Source organism: Oncorhynchus clarkii, chromosome 28, assembly GCF_045791955.1.
Source record: "Oncorhynchus clarkii lewisi isolate Uvic-CL-2024 chromosome 28, UVic_Ocla_1.0, whole genome shotgun sequence".
Taxonomy (NCBI): domain Eukaryota; kingdom Metazoa; phylum Chordata; class Actinopteri; order Salmoniformes; family Salmonidae; genus Oncorhynchus; species Oncorhynchus clarkii.
The window spans coordinates 49,027,963-49,049,535 of record NC_092174.1 but is presented as its reverse complement, the minus strand read 5'-3'; the positions used below and the strand labels follow the sequence as shown (position 1 = coordinate 49,049,535).

Sequence of the window (21,573 nt, the reverse complement as noted above, 5' to 3'; positions counted from 1 at the left end):
TTCATATAGTGGTCACTATCTCTTTATATCGTTGAATAGTTCCGCCACGCAGGATATAAACTTCTAAAAGTCCCCCCCCACTCCCCCTTCCTTTCTGAACAACTACTGTTCGTCCATCCTGTCCACTTCTTTTGGATCGTCGGATTACAGCAGGGTGCACGCCGGCAACTCCGACTCAACTATAAAACCTCGATTAAAAAAAACACAGTGAGTCAAACTAACTGATTATTTTACACCTCCAAGTATCTATAGTTGAGGGGAATGTTATTTTAGTTAGAAAACGTTTTTAACGGGGAATATTTAATAGCACGTGGCCGAATAAGTAGCAACTTTCGGCATGCCAAACTTCAGCTGAAGTTACCCTGCAGAGTTTTCCCTGCCACACATCAAACCACAAATCGGAGACGCCATCGCACAGCTGCAATTGACTCCACTAGTTACTTGCACGGACTTGCTCTTTATCAACTAGTAATGTCCTTTCAAGGGGAAAACAAAACGTTTGCATGACAATCAAGTCCAATGTGAAATGGAGCAAAGCTCTTTTATCCTGGATTGTTTCCATTTTTTTTTATGTCATGTCTGTCATGAGAAACTGAACACCAAATGTACCATGATGCTATAGGAAGCCATGATCACTAGACATGTACCATGTTGCTATAGGAAGCCACGACCACTAGACATTTACCATGCTGCTACAGGAAGCCATGTTGGTTAGCAGCATCATTTTTGGACAGAAAGTTTCCATGATCACTATACATGTACCATGATCACTAGACATGTACCATGATCACTATACATGTACCATGATCACTAGACATGTCCACAACTTCCAACAGTTTTCAAAGTCCAAAAAAGTAATACATCCAAATCTAATATTTGTGTAATTGTTCAGCTAATGAAAAGGCCTGAGTTAAACAACACTGAAAGCAAATATATTTCAAATGAAAATGTATTTAGCAATCTTTTCTGAATCTTGTTTCTTGTCATTATTACTTGTGTATGAATATTTTATGTACTCATATTTGGATAAGCTAAAATTACTGAAGTATAGGTTTTATTTTTCTAAATATTGGTGCATTACATTAATGATGAGCAGGTTTCGGAGATGAGTGCATGTTTTGGTAATGAGTGTTCCATAGTTTGCCATTGTAAAACTGTACTGATCTCTTAGATTCTGTAGCCCAAATCTACATCAAACCGTCACTTGTTAATCCTAAAATCAAATTGAATAGTTTTTTTCACATGCTGAATACAACAGTGAAATGCTTACTTACAAGCCTTTAACCAACTTTGCCATTTTAAGAAAATACCTATTAAAAAATATATATGTAAGTATGTGTAAGTAACAGATGAAAAACAAATAATTAAAGAGCATCACTAAATAACAATAGTGGAGCTATATACAGGGTATTATGGTACAGTGTCAATGTGGAGGCTATATACAGGGGGTCCTGGTACAGAGTCAATGTGGAGGCTATATACAGGGGGTACCGGTACAGAGTCAATGTGGAGGCTATATACAGGAGGTACCGGTACAGAGTCAATGTGGAGGCTATATACAGGGTATTATGGTACAGAGTCAATGTGGAGGCTATATACAGGGTATTACGGTACAGAGTCAATGTGGAGGCTATATACAGGGTATTACGGTACAGAGTCAATGTGGAGGCTATATACAGGGTATTATGGTACAGAGTCAATGTGGAGGCTATATACAGGGGGTACCGGTACAGAGTCAATGTGGAGGCTATATACAGGGGATACTGGTACAGAGTCAATGTGGAGGCTATATACAGGGGGTACCGGTACAGAGTCAATGTGGAGGCTATATACAGGGGGTACCGGTACATAGTCAATGTGGAGGCTATATACAGGGGGTACTGGTACAGAGTCAATGTGGAGGCTATATACAGGGGGTACCGGTACAGAGTCAATGTGAGGGGGCACCGGTTTCGAGGTATTTGAGATAGGTCACTGATCTTAATGCAATTGACAAAAACGCCACTGAACACGCCGATTGGCACGTGTTTTTCTGTTGCTCATTAGAAAAACAAGACTTCAGTTGAGGTGTATTTCCTCCAAATCCCCAGATTTGATCAGATCAGAAAGAATCTAAGATAACTCACGCAATCTGTAATGAATTTGAAGTTTTTGCTGAGGAGGTCTTAGTCACGCAATTTGACATCAAACTAATGCGTCTGGTGCAGTATTTCCCATGTAAAATATATGTGACGTGTTGTCTTGTGTGAACAATGTCGGCGCTGATTGACAGGTCTGTCTCACTGTCTATTGGACAGAGAGCAATCAACGCAGCTGTTCACCCCATGTTAGTTGGCAAACGGACCTAGTGGTTAGAGCATTGGACTAGTAACCAGAAGGTTGCAGGTTCAAACCCCCGTGTTGACAAGGTACAAATCTGTTGTTTTGCCCCTGAACAGGCAGTTAACCCACTGTTCCTAGGCCGTCATTGAAAATAAGAATTTGTTCTTAACTGACTTGCTTAGTTGTTCCAAACTCTGTTTTAGACCAGATTGACATTATGACAAATTATCATATTTACACTTCGTAGTCAATTTTGACACAAGAATAAATGTTTCTGGCTCAATGCAACAGACCGTTTTCAAAGGGATTTGTTGCTTTTTAAAGGCAGTCACTCTTTAGGCATGAAGTGACTTAAAAAATTAGACCCAAACATATTAATATTGGTCTATTAGGATGTGGATACGGGTGTTTCTAAGGTATTTTATGTGTTTCCAAGTTGAATGGGATCCTATGGGCAAATGGCATAACATGATCTGCCTATAAAGAATCTGAGGTATTCAGGTTCACCCCTTGGATTTTATACATTTTATTGTTACAAAGTGGAATTGAAATTAATTTGTCTTTTTTTTTTAAGGTTAATGAAAATAAATATACCTTGATTTTGATAAGTTATTCACCAACGAGTCAATACCTGTTGGAACGGCTTTGGCAGCGATTACAGCTGTGAGTCTTCTTGGGTGTGTCTCGCAGAGCTTTCCACACCTGGATTGTACAATATTTGCCCATTATTCTTGAAAAAAGTCTTCAATCTCTGTCAAGGTGTTGAGGATCATGGCAAACAGCAATTTTCAACTTTTGCCATAGATTTTCAAGCCGATTTAAGTGAAAACTGTAACATTCTGGAGTATTCACTGTCTTCATGGTGTATGTTATTGTCCTGCTGAAAGGTGAACTAATCTCCCAGTGTCTGGTGTAAAGCAGACAAACAGGTTTTCCTCTAGGATTTTTCCCTGCGCTCCGTTCAGTTTATTTTTATCCGGGAAAAACTATATCAAGAATAGCCATGATGCAGCCACCACTATGCATCAAATCCAGTATGTATTGGATTTGCCCAAACATTTTGTATTCAGGACAAAAAGTGAATTGCTTTGCCACGTCTTTTACGGTATTAAGTGGCTTGTTTCAAACAGGATGCATGGTTAGTATTGTGGAGTAACTACAATGTTGTTGATCCATCCTCAGCTTTCTCCAATCACAGCCATTAAACTCTGTAACTGTTTTAAAGTCACCATTGGCCTCATGGTGAAATCCCTGAGCAGTTTCCTTCCTCTCCGGCCACTGAGTTAGGAAGGACGCCTGTATCTTCGTAGTGTCTGGGTGTATTGAGACCCCATCCCAGTATAATTAATAACTTAACCATGCTATTATGTGACTTGTTAAGCAAATGTTTACCCTTGAAAAAATAAAACCATGACATGTTTTAAGTCGGTGACATGAGGAAAGAACAGATTCTCGGTTAAAATGTCAAGTTTTCTTAATGGGAAATGCAGCTGTAATGTTATGGATTCCTATTTTTATGGTGTCCAATCGAAAACGCATATTTTGACCAATGGGTAAAATAATGCTAATTGTGTAGAGACTCCTCTTAGAAAACCAACGGTCCAAACCTCATGTCTCTATCATAATCTGTTCAAAACATACTGGAGTTTTTACCCTTGAAGGATGGTCAAAATTAGTGACGACATCAACGTCCAGAGGAACAAAGTGGTCATGAATCAGGAAAATGGCGTCCGATAGGCTAGATGCTAGGAGAGAATGAAGGCTACCTGACAGGCTCACCATTCAACTCAACTTCTCTAATCCACAGGACTATATAGAGGTACCATGGACAACAATAGAAATGCAACAATTTCAAAGATTTTCCCAAGTTACAGTTCATAGGAGAACATCAGTTTATTGAAATATATTCATTAGACCCTAATCTATGGATTTCAAATGACTGGGAATACAGATCTGCATCTGTATTCGTTGACATATCTCCTTCATAGAGTAGATCAGGCTGTTGATTGTGGCCTGTGGAATGTTCCACTCTTCTTCAATGACTGTAATGTTGTTGGATATTGGCGGGAACTGGAACACGCTGTCATACATGTCGATCCAGAGCATCCCAAACATGCTCAGTGGTTGACATGTCTGGTGAATATGCAGGTTATGGAAGGACTGGGACATTTTCAGTTTCCAGGAATTGTGTACAGATCCTTGTGACATGGGGCCGTGCATTATCATGCTGAAACATGAGGTGGTGGCTGTGGATGAATGGCACAGCGATGGGCCTCAGGAACTCATCACAGTATCTCTGTACGTTCAAATTGCCATAGATAAAATGCAATTGTGTTCATTGTCTGTAGCTTATGCCTGCCCATACCATAACCCCACCGTTACCATGGGGCACTCTGTTCACAACGTTGACATCACTAAACCCCTCGCCCACATGACACCATACACGCTGTCTGCCCAGAACAGTTGAAACAGGGATTCATCCTTGAAGAGCACACTTCTCCAGCGTGCCAGTGGCAATCAAAGGTGATCATTTATCCACTGAAGTCGGTTACGACGCCCAAATGGAGTCAGTTCAATACCCTGGTGAGGACGACAAGCACGCAGATGAGCTTCTCTGAGACGGTTCTGACAGTTTGTGCAGAAATTTCATTGGTTGTGCAAACCCACAGTTTCATCAGCTGTCCAGGTGGCTGGTCTCAGAATATTACACAGGTGATGAAGCCGGATGTGGAGGTCATGGACTGGCGTGGTTGCGGTTGATTGGCCGGTTGGATGTACTGCCAAATTCTCTAAAATGACATTGGAGGCAGTTTATGGTAGAGAATTTAACGTTAAATTATCTGGCAACAGCTCTGGTGGACATTCATGCAGTAAACAGGCCAATTGCACGCTCACTCAACTTGAGACAACCTGCACATTTTTAAGTGGCCTTTTATTGTCCCCAGCACAAGGTGTACCTGTGTAATGATCATGCTGTTTAATCAGATTCTTGATATGCCACACCTGTCAGTTGGATGGATTATCTTGGTGAAGGAGAAATGCTCACTAACAGGGATGTAAACAAATTTGTGCACAAAATGTGAGAGAAATAAGGTTTGGAAAAATTTTGGTGTCTTTTATTTCAACTCATGAAACATGGGACCAACACTTTATATGTTGTTTTTATATTTTTGTTCAGTGTAGTATTTTAGTATATGTTGACATCAGCAAGCCGCTCTCCCACACACCACCATACACGCCCGCTACAGTTGAGAGCTTCTCCAGCGTTCATATGAACGTTCCTGTTGCGCCTGGTACCTGCTACTATACCCCCGTTCAAAGGCACTGAAATATTTTGTCTTGCCCGTTCACTCTCTGAATGGCACACAATCTGTGTCTCAAGACATAATCCTTCTTTAACCTGTCTCCTCCCCTTCATCTACACTGATTGAAGTGGATTTAACAAGTGACATCAATAAGGGATCATAGCTTTCACCTGGATTCACCTGGTCAGTCTGTCATGGAAAGAACAGGTGTTCATAATCAAATCCATTTCAAAACCAATGTATTTGTCACATATGCCAAATACATCAGGTGTAGACTGTTGATACAACAGTAGCTAAGATGGGGAGAAGTCTGTCTATAATAAAGTGCTGCTCTACCTTCTTAAGAACTCTATCAACAAGGCAGGTCCTACAGGCCCTAGTTTCTACCTTCTTAAGAACTCTATCAACAAGGCAGGTCCTACAGGCCCTAGTTTCTACCTTCTTAACAACACTATCAACAAGGCAGGTCCTACAGGCCCTAGTTTCTACCTTCTTAACAGCACTATCAACAAGGCAGGTCCTACAGGCCCTAGTTTCTACCTTTTTAACAACACTATCAACAAGGCAGGTCCTACAGGCCCTGGTTTCTACCTTCTTAACAACACTATCAACAAGGCAGGTCCTACAGGTCCTAGTTTCTACCTTCTTAACAACACTATCAACAAGGCAGGTCCTACAGGCCCTAGTTTCTACCTTCTTAACAGCACTATCAACAAGGCAGGTCCTACAGGCCCTAGTTTCTACCTTCTTAACAGCACTATCAACAAGGCAGGTCCTACAGGACCTAGTTTCTATCTTCTTAACAACACTATCAACAAGGCAGGTCCTACAGGCCCTAGTTTCTATCTTCTTAACAACACTATCAACAAGGCAGGTCCTACAGGCCCTAGTTTAGTCACACCTGGACTAAGGAAAATTGCAACAAGGCAGCATGGCTGGCCCTTGGATGTACACCGAGGGCTAACATTATTAATATGCATATCAATCTCTCCTGGCTCAAAGTGGAGGAGAGATCGACTTCATCACTACTTGTATTTATGAGCGGTATTGACATGTTGAATGCACCGAGCTGTCTGTCTTAACTACTGGCGCACAGCTCGGACACCCATGCATACCCCACAAGAGGTCTCTTCACAGTCCCCAAGTCCAGATCAGACTACGGAAGGCGCACAGTACTAAGTAGAGCCATGACTACATGGAACTCTAGTCCACATCAAGTAACTCATGCAAAAGAAGTAAAATTAGATTGATGTATTTTGTGTTGTAGAGTAGGGGCCTGAGGGCATACACTTAAAATGTTGCTAAATCTGTTGTGAATGTATTGTACTGTTTAAAAAAATATATAACTTAGTTTTGCTGGACCCCAGGAAGAGTAGCTGCTGCCTTGGCAGGAACTAATGGGGATCCATAATAAACCCCAGGAAGAGTAGCTGCTGCCTTGACAGGAACTAATGGGGATCCATAATAAACCCCAGGAAGAGTAGCTGCGGCCTTGGCAGGAACTAATGGGGATCCATAATAAACCCCAGGAAGAGTAGCTGCTGTCTTGGCAGGAACTAATGGGGATCCATAATAAACCCCAGGAAGAGTAGCTGCTGTCTTGGCAGGAACTAATGGGGATCCATGATAAACCCCAGGAAGAGTAGCTGCTACCTTGGCAGGAACTAATGGGGATCCATAATAAACCCCAGGAAGAGTAGCTGCTGCCTTGACAGGAACTAATGGGGATCCATAATAAACCCCAGGAAGAGTAGCCGCTACCTTGACAGGAACTAATGGGGATCCATAATAAATACATATAAACATCCCTTTTTCAGAACCCTGTCTTTCAAAGAATTCATAAAAATCCCCAAAACTTCCCAGATCTTCATTTAAACACTGTTTCCCATGCTTGTTCAATGAACCATAAACAATTAATGAACATGCACCTGTGGCACGGTCATTAAGACACCAACAGCTTACAGACGGTAGGCATTTAAGGTCACAGTTATGAAAACTTAGGACACTAAAGAGGCCTTTCTACTGACTCTGAAAAACACCAAAAGAAAGATGCCCAGGGTCCCTGCTCATCTGCGTGAACGTGCCTTAGGCATGCTGCAAGGAGGCGTGAGGACTGCAGATGTGGCCAGGGCAATGAATTGCAATGTCCGTACTGTGAGACGCTTAAGACAGCGCTACAGGACGGACAGCTGATCGTCCTCGCAGTGGTAGACCACATGTAACAACACCTGCACAGGATCGGTACATCTGAACATCACACCTGCGGTACAGGTACAGGATGGCAACAACAACTGCCCAAGTTACACCAGGAACGCACAGTCCCTCCATCAGTGTTCAGACTGTCCACAATAGGTTGAGAGAGGCTGGACTGAGGGCTTGTATGCCTGTTGTAAGGCAGGTCCTCACCAGACATCACCGGCAACAACGTCGCCTATGGGCACAAACCCATCGTCGCTGGACCACTGGCAAAAGTGCTCTTCACTGACGAGTAGCGGTTTTGTCTGACCAGGGGTAATAGTCGGATTTGCGTTTATCGTCGAAGGAATGAGCGTTACACAGAGGCCTGTACTCTGGAGTAGAGGTCGACCGATTAATCGGAATGGCCGATTTAATTAGGGCCGATTTTCAAGTTTTCATAACAATCGGAAATCGGTATTTTTGGGCGCCGATTTCCGAAAAAGAAAAAAATAATAATTTAATTAATATAATAATAATAATAATAATAATTAAAAAATATGTGGTTTTATGCCTTTTTATTTAACTAGGCAAGTCAGTTAAGAGCACATTCTTATTTTCAATGACGGCCTAGGAACGGTGGCTTAACTGCCTTGCTCAGGGGCAGAACGACAGATTTTCACCTTGTCAGCTCAGGGGATCCAAGCTTACAACCTTACAGTTAACTAGTCCAACACTAACCGGACATGATGGAACTCTTAGTAACTCGCGGCTGTTGTAACATTCTGGAACTCTTAGTAACTAACCAGACATGTTTGTAGGTCTGGAATTTGGCTGTGGAGTGCAGGTTTGGATGTAGTATCCTGTATAAGTCCTTGTGAAAAACTTGGATTTTATCTACATTTATTCAACTAAAATGAAATTATTTTTGCAGAAGTTCTCAGGAGCTCATGACTCTAACTTCCTCTCTGTTCTTCTCACTTTCTCTCTCCTTCTCCATCAGTATCATCATGTCTGGTCTACAGTGCCTTGGTGAAGATAACATCTGGTTTGAGAAGCCCCGCTACGACGAGGCTGAGAGACGCTTCTACGAGGGAGCCAACGGGCCCTCCACACACTCACACCACCAGGTACTAACGTAACGACACACACACTCTCTCTCCCCAGGTACCTGCTTTACTAAAGAACGTGGTGTGATGAGGTGCCATGAGGTTCTGATAGAGTATCAGTTGAGACGCCACTAAGTTGGGTTGAGACCCTTTCATACAGTCCTCTGTGTTCGTGTGTGTTAAGCCACACTAACCTTTTATTAGCTGGGCTGAAAACATCTGTCAATCAGTTCTAGCCTCTGTCCTGTCCTCCATGTTTCAACTGGTGCTGCTGGGAATGTTCAGTTAGGATGAAACTCTTAGTAACGCGCGGCTGTTGTAACGTTCTGGAACTCTTAGTAACGCGCGGCTGTTGTAACATTCTGGAACTCTTAGTAACGCGCGGCTGTTGTAACGTTCTGGAACTCTTAGTAACGCGCGGCTGTTGTAACGTTCTGGAACTCTTAGTAACGCGCGGCTGTTGTAACGTTCTGGAACTCTTAGTAACGCGCGGCTGTTGTAACGTTCTGGAACTCTTAGTAACGCGCGGCTGTTGTAACGTTCTGGAACTCTTAGTAACGCGCGGCTGTTGTAACGTTCTGGAACTCTTAGTAACGCGCGGCTGTTGTAACGTTCTGGAACTCTTAGTAACGCGCGGCTGTTGTAACGTTCTGGAACTCTTAGTAACGCGCGGCTGTTGTAACGTTCTGGAACTCTTAGTAACGCGCGGCTGTTGTAACGTTTTGGAACTCTTAGTAGCTCGCGGCTGTTGTAACATTCTGGAACTCTTAGTAACGCGCGGCTGTTGTAACATTCTGGAACTCTTAGTAACGCGCGGCTGTTGTAACATTCTGGAACTCTTAGTAACGCGCGGCTGTTGTAACATTCTGGAACTCTTAGTAACGCGCGGCTGTTGTAACGTTCTGGAACTCTTAGTAACGCGCGGCTGTTGTAACGTTCTGGAACTCTTAGTAACGCGCGGCTGTTGTAACGTTCTGGAACTCTTAGTAACGCGCGGCTGTTGTAACGTTCTGGAACTCTTAGTAACGCGCGGCTGTTGTAACATTCTGGAACTCTTAGTAACGCGCGGCTGTTGTAACGTTCTGGAACTCTTAGTAACGCGCGGCTGTTGTAACATTCTGGAACTCTTAGTAACGCGCGGCTGTTGTAACATTCTGGAACTCTTAGTAACGCGCGGCTGTTGTAACGTTCTGGAACTCTTAGTAACGCGCGGCTGTTGTAACGTTCTGGAACTCTTAGTAACGCGCGGCTGTTGTAACGTTCTGGAACTCTTAGTAACGCACGGCTGTTGTAACGTTCTGGAACTCTTAGTAACGCGCGGCTGTTGTAACATTCTGGAACTCTTAGTAACGCGCGGCTGTTGTAACGTTCTGGAACTCTTAGTAGCTCGCGGCTGTTGTAACATTCTCAGAGACAGTGGAGTTGAAATAATGTGGCTCTGGTTAACAATCAATCTATTATTTATTTATTTCTCTGTTTTCAATGTCCCTTATTTCCCATAGTATTCCTGACATCTGTTCCTGACGTCTGTTCCTGTACTGTTCCTGACGTCTCTTTCTGTAGTGTTCCTGACGTCTCTTTCTGTAGTGTTCCTGACGTCTCTTTCTGTAGTGTTCCTGACGTCTCTTTCTGTAGTGTTCCTGACGTCTCTTTCTGTAGTGTTCCTGACGTCTATCTTGGTGGACCTGCAATCTTTCTCCTCTGTCCTCCTGTTCTTCATGGCTATTTCACTGTCCTCTCCTCCCTGTCTGTGTCCTGTCCTCCTTCCCCCCTCCATGTTAACCAGGTAAAGTCAGCGCTCCAAGGTAGAGGACGATCTCGTCCCCAGAAGCGCCAGCACAGGAATGTAAGTCCCCGTACAGGGCTGAGAGGTGCATGGTCTGGACTGGACTGGCGTGTACGACACACACAGATTGACCAACCCCCCCCCACCCCCACTCTCTAATTCTGTCCTCTAACCCATGGATCATCCACTAGATTCAGCCGCAGACCAATTTCTTTCTTGACCGGATGATTGGGGACAGAACATAATTACAAATAATTTGTAGACTCCAATTTGATTGCAGGAGTCCCAAACAGATATAATGTTTGAATAAAACAGAATCATTTTAAACCGTTCTTCCATTTGTATACGATCACATGTATCTCTATTATGCGTGGAAATATTTAGGAACAGATTTGTTAAATTAACATTAACAACTTGGAGCTGAACTCCTGGTGTTTTTACAGGGTTCTCAGAATGTTTGGGAGGCCAAATTCGGACCACCAATTGGGGAACCCTGCTCCTGACAGTTAAATATCTGCTCTGTCAGAGAGCTGACGGGTTGACAGTTAAATATCTGCTCTGTCAGAGCTGACGGGTTGACAGTTAAATATCTGCTCTGTCAGAGCTGACCTGTTGACAGTTAAATATCTGCTCTGTCAGAGAGTTGACCTGTTGCCAGTTAAATATCTGCTCTGTCAGAGCTGACCTGTTGACAGTTAAATATCTGCTCTGTCAGAGAGTTGACCTGTTGACAGTTAAATATCTGCCCTGTCAGAGCTGACCTGTTGACAGTTAAATATCTGCTCTGTCAGAGAGTTGACCTGTTGCCAGTTAAATATCTCCTCTGTCAGAGCTGACCTGTTGACAGTTAAATATCTGCTCTGTCAGAGAGTTGACCTGTTGACAGTTAAATATCTGCTCTGTCAGAGTTGACCTGTTGACAGTTAAATATCTGCTCTGTCAGAGAACTGACGGGTTGACAGTTAAATATCTGCTCTGTCAGAGAGCTGACGGGTTGACAGTTAAATATCTGCTCTGTCAGAGCTGACGGGTTGACAGTTAAATATCTGCTCTGTCAGAGCTGACGGGTTGACAGTTAAATATCTGCTCTGTCAGAGAGCTGACGGGTTGACAGTTAAATATCTGCTCTGTCAGAGAGCTGACGTAGTTGTGTTTTCAGCTGATGAGTGTATAGAGGTGAATTGTAGTATAACAATGATATTACAGCGTTACTTAGTCAGTCCTGCATGTGGCTGTATTGAAGTGAACTTCCTCTGACCGCCGGGTATGTGTCTAGTCTTCCTCAGCCAGCGGGTATGTGTCTAGTCTTCCTCTGACCGCCGGGTATGTGTCTAGTCTTCCTCTGACCACCGGGTATGTGTCTAGTCTTCCTCTGACCACCGGGTATGTGTCTAGTCTTCCTCAGACCACTGGGTATGTGTCTAGTCTTCCTCTGACCGCCGGGTATGTGTCTAGTCGTCCTCTGACCACCGGGTATGTGTCTAGTCTTCCTCTGACCACCGGGTATGTATGTGTCTAGTCTTCCTCTGACCACCGGGTATGTGTCTAGTCTTCCTCTGACCACCGGGTATGTATGTGTCTAGTCTTCCTCTGACCACCGGGTGTGTGTGCAGTCTTCCTCAGCCAGCGGGGACCAGGAGTTGGTGTCTCGTATGAAGAGTCTGGAGCTGGAAAACCAGGGACTGCACAAAGGTACGTCTGTCTTTTAATTTAATGATCATATTCTGATCTATATTGACGTGGAATATGTCTTTATTAATCCAGTTCACAGACCACAGAAACAGTGATGATTGACGATAATGTGTGTTTGTGTGTAGTGGTGGAGGATCTGAGAGCAGCCTTGTTCAAGCTGGAGAACAGAGTCCGGGTTCTGGAGAGGAGCCCAGCTATTCCCTGTGCCAAGGTGGGTTTAGAGAAGTCTAATTTGCACTGTCCACGCTGTCCGCTTGGTCTGTTCAAGCGAAATGCTTGAATTTCGAACGTCCAACCCCGTCCCCATCTGCATTGGCTGTTGTGGACGCGGAACTCTGAGCGGACATTCGGTTGAAGATTGAAGGTGTACATTTGGATTTTTCTGTACCAAGAATGGTGTGATCTATGAACGATATTTAGGCTTTATAACTACACTGAACAAACATACGTGTTGGTCTCATGTTTCATGAGCTGAAATAAAAGATCCCAGAAATGTTCCAAACACACAAAAATATTATTTCTCTCAAATTTGTTTACGTTCCTGTTAGTGAGCATTTCTCCTTTTCCAAGATAATCCATCCACCTGACAGGTGTGGCATATCAAGAAGCTGATTAAACAGCATGATCATTACAAAAGTGGACCTTGTGCTGTGGACAATAAAATGCCACTAAATTGTACAGTTTTGTCACGCAACACAATGCCAGATGTCTCAAGTTTTGAGGAAGCGAGCAATTGGCATGCTGACTGCAGGAATGTCCACCCGAGCTGTTGCCAGAGAATTTAATGTTAATTTCTCTACCATATGCAGCAACATCGATTCAGAGAATTTGTCAGAACGTCCAACCAGCCTCACAACCACAGACCACGTAACCACAGACCACGTAACCACAGACCACGTAACCACAGACCACAGACCACGTAACCACAGACCACGTAACCACAACCACAGACCACAACCACAGACCACGTAACCACAACCACAGACCACGTAACCACAACCACATGAAACCACAGACCACATGAAACCACAACAACAGACCACATGTAACCACAACCACAGACCACATGTAACCACAACCACAGACCACATGGAACCACAGACCACATGAAACCACAACCACAGACCACATGTAACCACAGACCATGTAACCACAACCACAGACCACACAACCACAGACAACGTAACCACAACCACAGACCACATGTAACCACAACCACAGACCACATGTAACCACAACCACAGACCACATGTAACCACAACCACATGTAACCACTACCAAATGACCACATGTAACCACAGACCACATGTAACCACAACCACAGACCACATGTAACCACAACCACAGACTATGTAACCATGCCAGGACCTCCACATCTGGCTTCTTCACCTGCGGGAGCATCTGAGACCAGCCTCCCAACCACAGACCATGCCAGGACCTCCACATCTGGCTTCTTCACCTGCAGGAGCATCTGAGACCAGCCTCCCAACCACAGACCATGCCAGGACCTCCACATCTGGCTTCTTCACCTGCGGGAGCATCTGAGACCAGCCTCCCAACCACAGACCATGCCAGGACCTCCACATCTGGCTTCTTCACCTGCGGGAGCATCTGAGACCAGCCACCCGGACAGCTGATGAAACTGTGGGTTTGCACAACTGAAGAATTTCTGCACAAACTGTCAGAACCGTCTCAGAGAAGCTCATCTGCGTGCTTGTCGTCCTCACCAGGGTATTGAACTGACTCCATTTGGGCGTCGTAACCGACTTCAGTGGATAAATGATCACCTTTGATGGCCACTGGCACGCTGGAGAAGTGTGCTCTTCAAGGATGAATCCCTGTTTCAACTGTACTGGGCAGACAGCGTGTATGGTGTCGTGTGGGCGAGGGGTTTAGTGATGTCAACGTTGTGTACAGAGTGCCCCATGGTAACGGTGGGGTTATGGTATGGGCAGGCATAAGCTACAGACAATGAACACATTTTATTGATGACAATTTGAATGCACAGAGAGAGATACTGTGATGAGATCCTGAGATCCCATCGCCGTGCCATTCATCCTCCACCACCACCTCATGTTTCAGCATGATAATGTACAGCCCCATGTCGCAAGGATCTGTACACAATTCCTGGAAGCTGAAAATGTCCTAGTTCTTCCATGGCCTGAATATTCACCAGACATGTCACCCATTGAGCATGTTTGGGATGCTCTGGATCGACGTGTACGACAGCGTGTTCCAGTTCCCGCTGATATCCAGTAACTCGCTCAGCCATTGAAGAGGAGTGGGACAACATTCCACAGGCCACAATCAACAGCCTGATCAACTCTATGTGAAGGAGATGTGTTGTGCTGCATTAGGAAAATGGTCACACCAGATACTGATTGATTCTGATCCACACCCTACCTCTTTATTAAGGTATCTGTGACCAACAGATGCCGATCTGTATTCCCAGTCATGTGGAATCCATAGATCAGGACCTCATGAATTTATTTAAATTAACTGATTTCCTCATGAACTGCAACTGAGAAAAATCTTTGAAATTGTTCCATCAGTGTATGAACAATATTTTGTAGATGCTTATTTCTCCTGTCTCCTCCCAGGCGGTGACTGTTCAGTCTGTGAAGGTAGAGGAGGATGATGATGATGAGATGGACCTCTTTGGGAGTGATGAGGAGGATGAAGAGGCAGAGAGGCTGAAGGAGGAGAGAATTGCTGCTTACGCTGCCAAGAAGTCTAAGAAACCAGCACTCATCGCCAAGTCCTCTATCCTGCTCGATGTCAAACCTGTACGTTGTCCCCTGTCTGTCCTTCTATCCTGCTCGATGTCAAACCTGTACGTTGTCCCCTGTCTGTCCTTCTATCCTGCTCGATGTCAAACCTGTACGTTGTCCCCTGTCTGTCCTTCTATCCTGCTCGATGTCAAACCTGTACGTTGTCCCCTGTCTGTCCTTCTATCCTGCTCGATGTCAAACCTGTACGTTGTCCCGTGTCTGTCCTTCTATCCTGCTCGATGTCAAACCTGTACGTTGTCCCGTGTCTGTCCTTCTATCCTGCTCGATGTCAAACCTGTACGTTGTCCCCTGTCTGTCCTTCTATCCTGCTCTATGTCAAACCTGTACGTTGTCCCCTGTCTGTCCTTCTATCCTGCTCGATGTCAAACCTGTACGTTGTCCCCTGTCTGTCCTTCTATCCTGCTCGATGTCAAACCTGTACGTTGTCCCCTGTCTGTCCTTCTATCCTGCTCGATGTCAAACCTGTACAATGTCCCGTGTCTGTCCTTCTATCCTGCTCGATGTCAAACCTGTACGTTGTCCCCTGTCTGTCCTTCTATCCTGCTCGATGTCAAACCTGTACGTTGTCCCCTGTCTGTCCTTCTATCCTGCTCGATGTCAAACCTGTACGTTGTCCCCTGTCTGTCCTTCTATCCTGCTCTATGTCAAACCTGTACGTTGTCCCCTGTCTGTCCTTCTATCCTGCTCTATGTCAAACCTGTACGTTGTCCCCTGTCTGTCCTTCTATCCTGCTCGATGTCAAACCTGTACGTTGTCCCCTGTCTGTCCTTCTATCCTGCTCGATGTCAAACCTGTACGTTGTCCCCTGTCTGTCCTTCTATCCTGCTCGATGTCAAACCTGTACATTGTCCCCTGTCTGTCCTTCTATCCTGCTCTATGTCAAACCTGTACGTTGTCCCCTGTCTGTCCTTCTATCCTGCTCTATGTCAAACCTGTACGTTGTCCCCTGTCTATCCTTCTATCCTGCTCTATGTCAAACCTGTACGTTGTCCCCTGTCTGTCCTTCTATCCTGCTCGATGTCAAACCTGTACGTTGTCCCGTGTCTGTCCTTCTATCCTGCTCGATGTCAAACCTGTACGTTGTCCCCTGTTTGTCCTCTATCTAATGCTTTCTCCCCACCTCTCCCTTTCTCAGTGGGATGATGAGACAGACATGTCTAAGTTGGAGGAGTGTGTGAGGTCTGTTGTAGCTGACGGTCTGCTGTGGGGTCAGTCCAAGCTGGTTCCCGTGGGTTACGGCATAAAGAAGCTTCAGATCGGGTGTGTTGTCGAGGACGACAAGGTGGGGACAGACCTGCTAGAGGAAGAGATCACCAAGTTTGAGGACTATGTGAGTATCACACGCTGTAGATAACACAACTACTACTAGTGTATTGTAGTGGTCTGAGGACACGTTACCCTGATCTGAGCTACTACTACTAATGTATTATAGTGGTCTGAGGACACGTTACCCTGATCTGAGCTACTACTACTAGTGTATTATAGTGGTCTGAGGACACGTTACCCTGATCTGAGCTACTACTACTAGTGTATTATAGTGGTCTGAGGACACGTTACCCTGATCTGAGCTACTACTACTAGTGTATTATAGTGGTCTGAGGACACGTTACCCTGATCTGAGCTACTACTACTAGTGTATTATAGTGGTCTGAGGACACGTTACCCTGATCTGAGCTACTACTACTAGTGTATTATAGTGGTCTGAGGACACGTTACCCTGATCTGAGCTACTACTACTAGTGTATTATAGTGGTCTGAGGACACGTTACCCTGATCTGAGCTACTACTACTAGTGTATTGTAGTGGTCTGAGGACACGTTACCCTGATCTGAGCTACTACTACTAGTGTATTGTAGTGGTCTGAGGACACGTTACCCTGATCTGAGCTACTACTACTAATGTATTATAGTGGTCTGAGGACACGTTACCCTGATCTGATCTACTACTAATAGTGTATTATAGTGGTCTGAGGACACGTTACCCTGATCTGAGCTACTACTACTAGTGTATTATAGTGGTCTGAGGACACGTTACCCTGATCTGAGCTACTACTACTAATGTATTATAGTGGTCTGAGGACACGTTACCCTGATCTGATCTACTACTACTAATGTATTATAGTGGTCTGAGGACACGTTACCCTGATCTGAGCTACTACTACTAATGTATTATAGTGGTCTGAGGACACGTTACCCTGATCTGAGCTACTACTACTAGTGTATTATAGTGGTCTGAGGACACGTTACCCTGATCTGAGCTACTACTACTAGTGTATTATAGTGGTCTGAGGACACGTTACCCTGATCTGAGCTACTACTACTGGTGTATTGTAGTGGTCTGAGGACACGTTACCCTGATCTGAGCTACTACTACTAGTGTATTATAGTGGTCTGAGGACACGTTACCCTGATCTGAGCTACTACTACTAGTGTATTATAGTGGTCTGAGGACACGTTACCCTGATCTGAGCTACTACTACTAATGTATTATAGTGGTCTGAGGACACGTTACCCTGATCTGAGCTACTACTACTAGTGTATTATAGTGGTCTGAGGACACGTTACCCTGATCTGAGCTACTACTACTAGTGTATTATAGTGGTCTGAGGACACGTTACCCTGATCTGAGCTACTACTACTATTGTATTATAGTGGTCTGAGGACACGTTACCCTGATCTGAGCTACTACTACTAGTGTATTATAGTGGTCTGAGGACACGTTACCCTGATCTGAGCTACTACTACTAGTGTATTATAGTGGTCTGAGGACACGTTACCCTGATCTGAGCTACTACTACTAATGTATTATAGTGGTCTGAGGACACGTTACCCTGATCTGATCTACTACTACTAATGTATTATAGTGGTCTGAGGACACGTTACCCTGATCTGAGCTACTACTACTAATGTATTATAGTGGTCTGAGGACACGTTACCCTGATCTGAGCTACTACTACTAGTGTATTATAGTGGTCTGAGGACACGTTACCCTGATCTGAGCTACTACTACTAGTGTATTATAGTGGTCTGAGGACACGTTACCCTGATCTGAGCTACTACTACTGGTGTATTGTAGTGGTCTGAGGACACGTTACCCTGATCTGAGCTACTACTACTAGTGTATTATAGTGGTCTGAGGACACGTTACCCTGATCTGAGCTACTACTACTAGTGTATTGTAGTGGTCTGAGGACACGTTACCCTGATCTGAGCTACTACTACTAATGTATTATAGTGGTCTGAGGACACGTTACCCTGATCTGATCTACTACTACTAGTGTATTATAGTGGTCTGAGGACACGTTACCCTGATCTGAGCTACTACTACTGGTGTATTGTAGTGGTCTGAGGACACGTTACCCTGATCTGAGCTACTACTACTAGTGTATTGTAGTGGTCTGAGGACACGTTACCCTGATCTGAGCTACTACTACTAATGTATTATAGTGGTCTGAGGACACGTTACCCTGATCTGATCTACTACTAATAGTGTATTATAGTGGTCTGAGGACACGTTACCCTGATCTGAGCTACTACTACTAGTGTATTATAGTGGTCTGAGGACACGTTACCCTGATCTGAGCTACTACTACTAGTGTATTATAGTGGTCTGAGGACACGTTACCCTGATCTGAGCTACTACTACTAGTGTATTATAGTGGTCTGAGGACACGTTACCCTGATCTGAGCTACTACTACTAGTGTATTATAGTGGTCTGAGGACACGTTACCCTGATCTGATCTACTACTACTAGTGTATTATAGTGGTCTGAGGACACGTTACCCTGATCTGAGCTACTACTACTAGTGTATTATAGTGGTCTGAGGACACGTTACCCTGATCTGAGCTACTACTACTAGTGTATTATAGTGGTCTGAGGACACGTTACCCTGATCTGAGCTACTACTACTAGTGTATTATAGTGGTCTGAGGACACGTTACCCTGATCTGAGCTACTACTACTAATGTATTATAGTGGTCTGAGGACACGTTACCCTGATCTGAGCTACTACTACTAGTGTATTGTAGTGGTCTGAGGACACGTTACCCTGATCTGATCTACTACTACTAATGTATTATAGTGGTCTGAGGACACGTTACCCTGATCTGAGCTACTACTACTAGTGTATTATAGTGGTCTGAGGACACGTTACCCTGATCTGAGCTACTACTACTAGTGTATTATAGTGGTCTGAGGACACGTTATGTAGTGACGTTACCCTGATCTGAGCTCTTCTATTTCAGGTCCAGAGTGTCGACGTGGCTGCCTTCAACAAGATCTAAGCCTCTCCTACCTACCTCCCTCCCTCCCCTTCCCTTCCCTCCCTCCTCCCCTTCCCTCCCTCCTCCCCTTCCCTCCCTCTTCTCCTTCCCTCCTTCCTCTCCTTCCCTCCCTCCTTCCTCTCCTTCCCTCCCTCCTTCCTCTCCTTCCCTCCCTCCTTCCTCTCCTTCCCTCCCTCCTCTCCTTCCTTCCCTCCCTCCTCTCCTTCCTTCCTCCCTCCTCTCCAGTCATCCAAAGAGTTACTGCTGCTCTCTCCTTCCCTCCCTCCTCTCCTTCCCTCCCTCCTCCCCTTCCCTCCCTCCTCTACTTCCTTCCCTCCCTCCTCTCCTTCCCTCCCTCCTTCCTCTCCTTCCCTCCCTCCTCTCCTTCCCTCCCTCCTTCCTCTCCTTCCCTCCCTCCTTCCCTCCCTCCTCTCCTTCCTTCCTCCCTCCTCTCCAGTCATCCAAAGAGTTACTGCTGCTCTCTGCTTCCAGTTGCTAATAAAACATAGCTTTAAGCACAAACACCTGTCTGTTTGTCTGAATGAGGGCAAACATGACTATATATATAGGTCTGTTAATACAGGACTAGTAAAGGCCCAGTGAGGGGAAGTAGTCCTGCTACGCCCCTATAGACGCCCCTCCACACAGCACCTGAGCCCAGTCAGGGGTACGGCTGGGGGTCCCCCTGTGTCCTCACTTCCCTCTACCCCTCACACACACAGGTGGGGATTGGCTGTGTTCACGTTCAGAACCAGCAGCCTCATTTAGAAACGTTGCATATGCACCTAAAACATGCATGAGTTAGTTTTCACACAGAAAGTTGCAATCGTAAAAACGGAACTTGACATGAAGGTGTCGATCTTTCCCGCCAACCTTAGATCGCGCAGACTCGCTGCCAGAACACAAACGTAGTTCAGTAGCAGTCATGTGGAATATATACAAACGTAGTTTAGTAGTAGTCATGTGGAATATATATAATCGTAGTTTAGTAGCAGTCATGTGGAATATATACAGTGCCTTGCGACAGTATTCGGCCCCCTTGAACTTTGCGACCTTTTGCCACATTTCAGGCTTCAAACAAAGATATAAAACTATTTTTTTGTGAAGAATCAACAACAAGTGGGACACAATCATGAAGTGGAACGACATTTATTGGATATTTAAAAACTTTTTTAACAAATCAAAAACTGAAAAATTGGGCGTGCAAAATTATTCAGCCCCTTTACTTTCAGTGCAGCAAACTCTCTCCAGAAGTTCAGTGAGGATCTCTGAATGATCCAATGTTGACCTAAATGACTAATGATGATAAATACAATCCACCTGTGTGTAATCAAGTCTCCGTATAAATGCACCTGCACTGTGATAGTCTCAGAGGTCCGTTAAAAGCGCAGAGAGCATCATGAAGAACAAGGAACACACCAGGCAGGTCCGAGATACTGTTGTGAAGAAGTTTAAAGCCGGATTTGGATACAAAAAGATTTCCCAAGCTTTAAACTTCCCAAGGAGCACTGTGCAAGCGATAATATTGAAATGGAAGGAGTATCAGACCACTGCAAATCTACCAAGACCTGGCTGTCCCTCTAAACTTTCAGCTCATACAAGGAGAAGACTGATCAGAGATGCAGCCAAGAGGCCCATGATCACTCTGGATGAACTGCAGAGATCTACAGCTGAGGTGGGAGACTCTGTCCATAGGACAACAATCAGTCGTATATTGCACAAATCTGGCCTTTATGGAAGAGTGGCAAGAAGAAAGCCATTTCTTAAAGATATCCATAAAAAGTGTTGTTTAAAGTTTGCCACAAGCCACCTGGGAGACACACCAAACATGTGGAAGAAGGTGCTCTGGTCAGATGAAACCAAAATTGAACTTTTTGGCAACAATGCAAAACGTTATGTTTGGCGTAAAAGCAACACAGCTCATCACCCTGAACACACCATCCCCACTGTCAAACATGGTGGTGGCAGCATCATGGTTTGGGCCTGCTTTTCTTCAGCAGGGACAGGGAAGATGGTTAAAATTGATGGGAAGATGGATGGAGCCAAATACAGGACCATTCTGGAAGAAAACCTGATGGAGTCTGCAAAAGACCTGAGACTGGGACGGAGATTTGTCTTCCAACAAGACA

The 21,573-nt window shown here is 44.7% G+C and overlaps 1 protein-coding gene across 4 annotated transcripts; it reads left to right on the top strand.

Annotated features, from left to right (window-relative positions):
• The first annotated feature begins 71 nt into the window (after positions 1-71).
• Positions 72-19,966, top strand: LOC139386893 (elongation factor 1-delta-like). Of its 4 annotated transcripts, none has more exons than XM_071132758.1 (8): positions 72-207; positions 8,806-8,932; positions 10,698-10,757; positions 12,281-12,389; positions 12,515-12,600; positions 14,990-15,175; positions 16,317-16,511; positions 19,427-19,966. In XM_071132758.1, the coding sequence occupies exons 2-8, from the start codon at positions 8,813-8,815 to the stop codon at positions 19,463-19,465; spliced, it is 795 nt and encodes a 264-aa protein (XP_070988859.1). In that variant the 5' UTR covers positions 72-207; positions 8,806-8,812; the 3' UTR covers positions 19,466-19,966. The 4 variants fall into 4 exon arrangements, with proteins under 4 accessions (XP_070988859.1, XP_070988860.1, XP_070988861.1 ...); XM_071132759.1 differs by having other exon boundaries at positions 74-207; positions 12,311-12,389; XM_071132760.1 differs by lacking the exon at positions 10,698-10,757 and having other exon boundaries at positions 74-207.
• Positions 19,967-21,573: the final 1,607 nt, after the last annotated feature.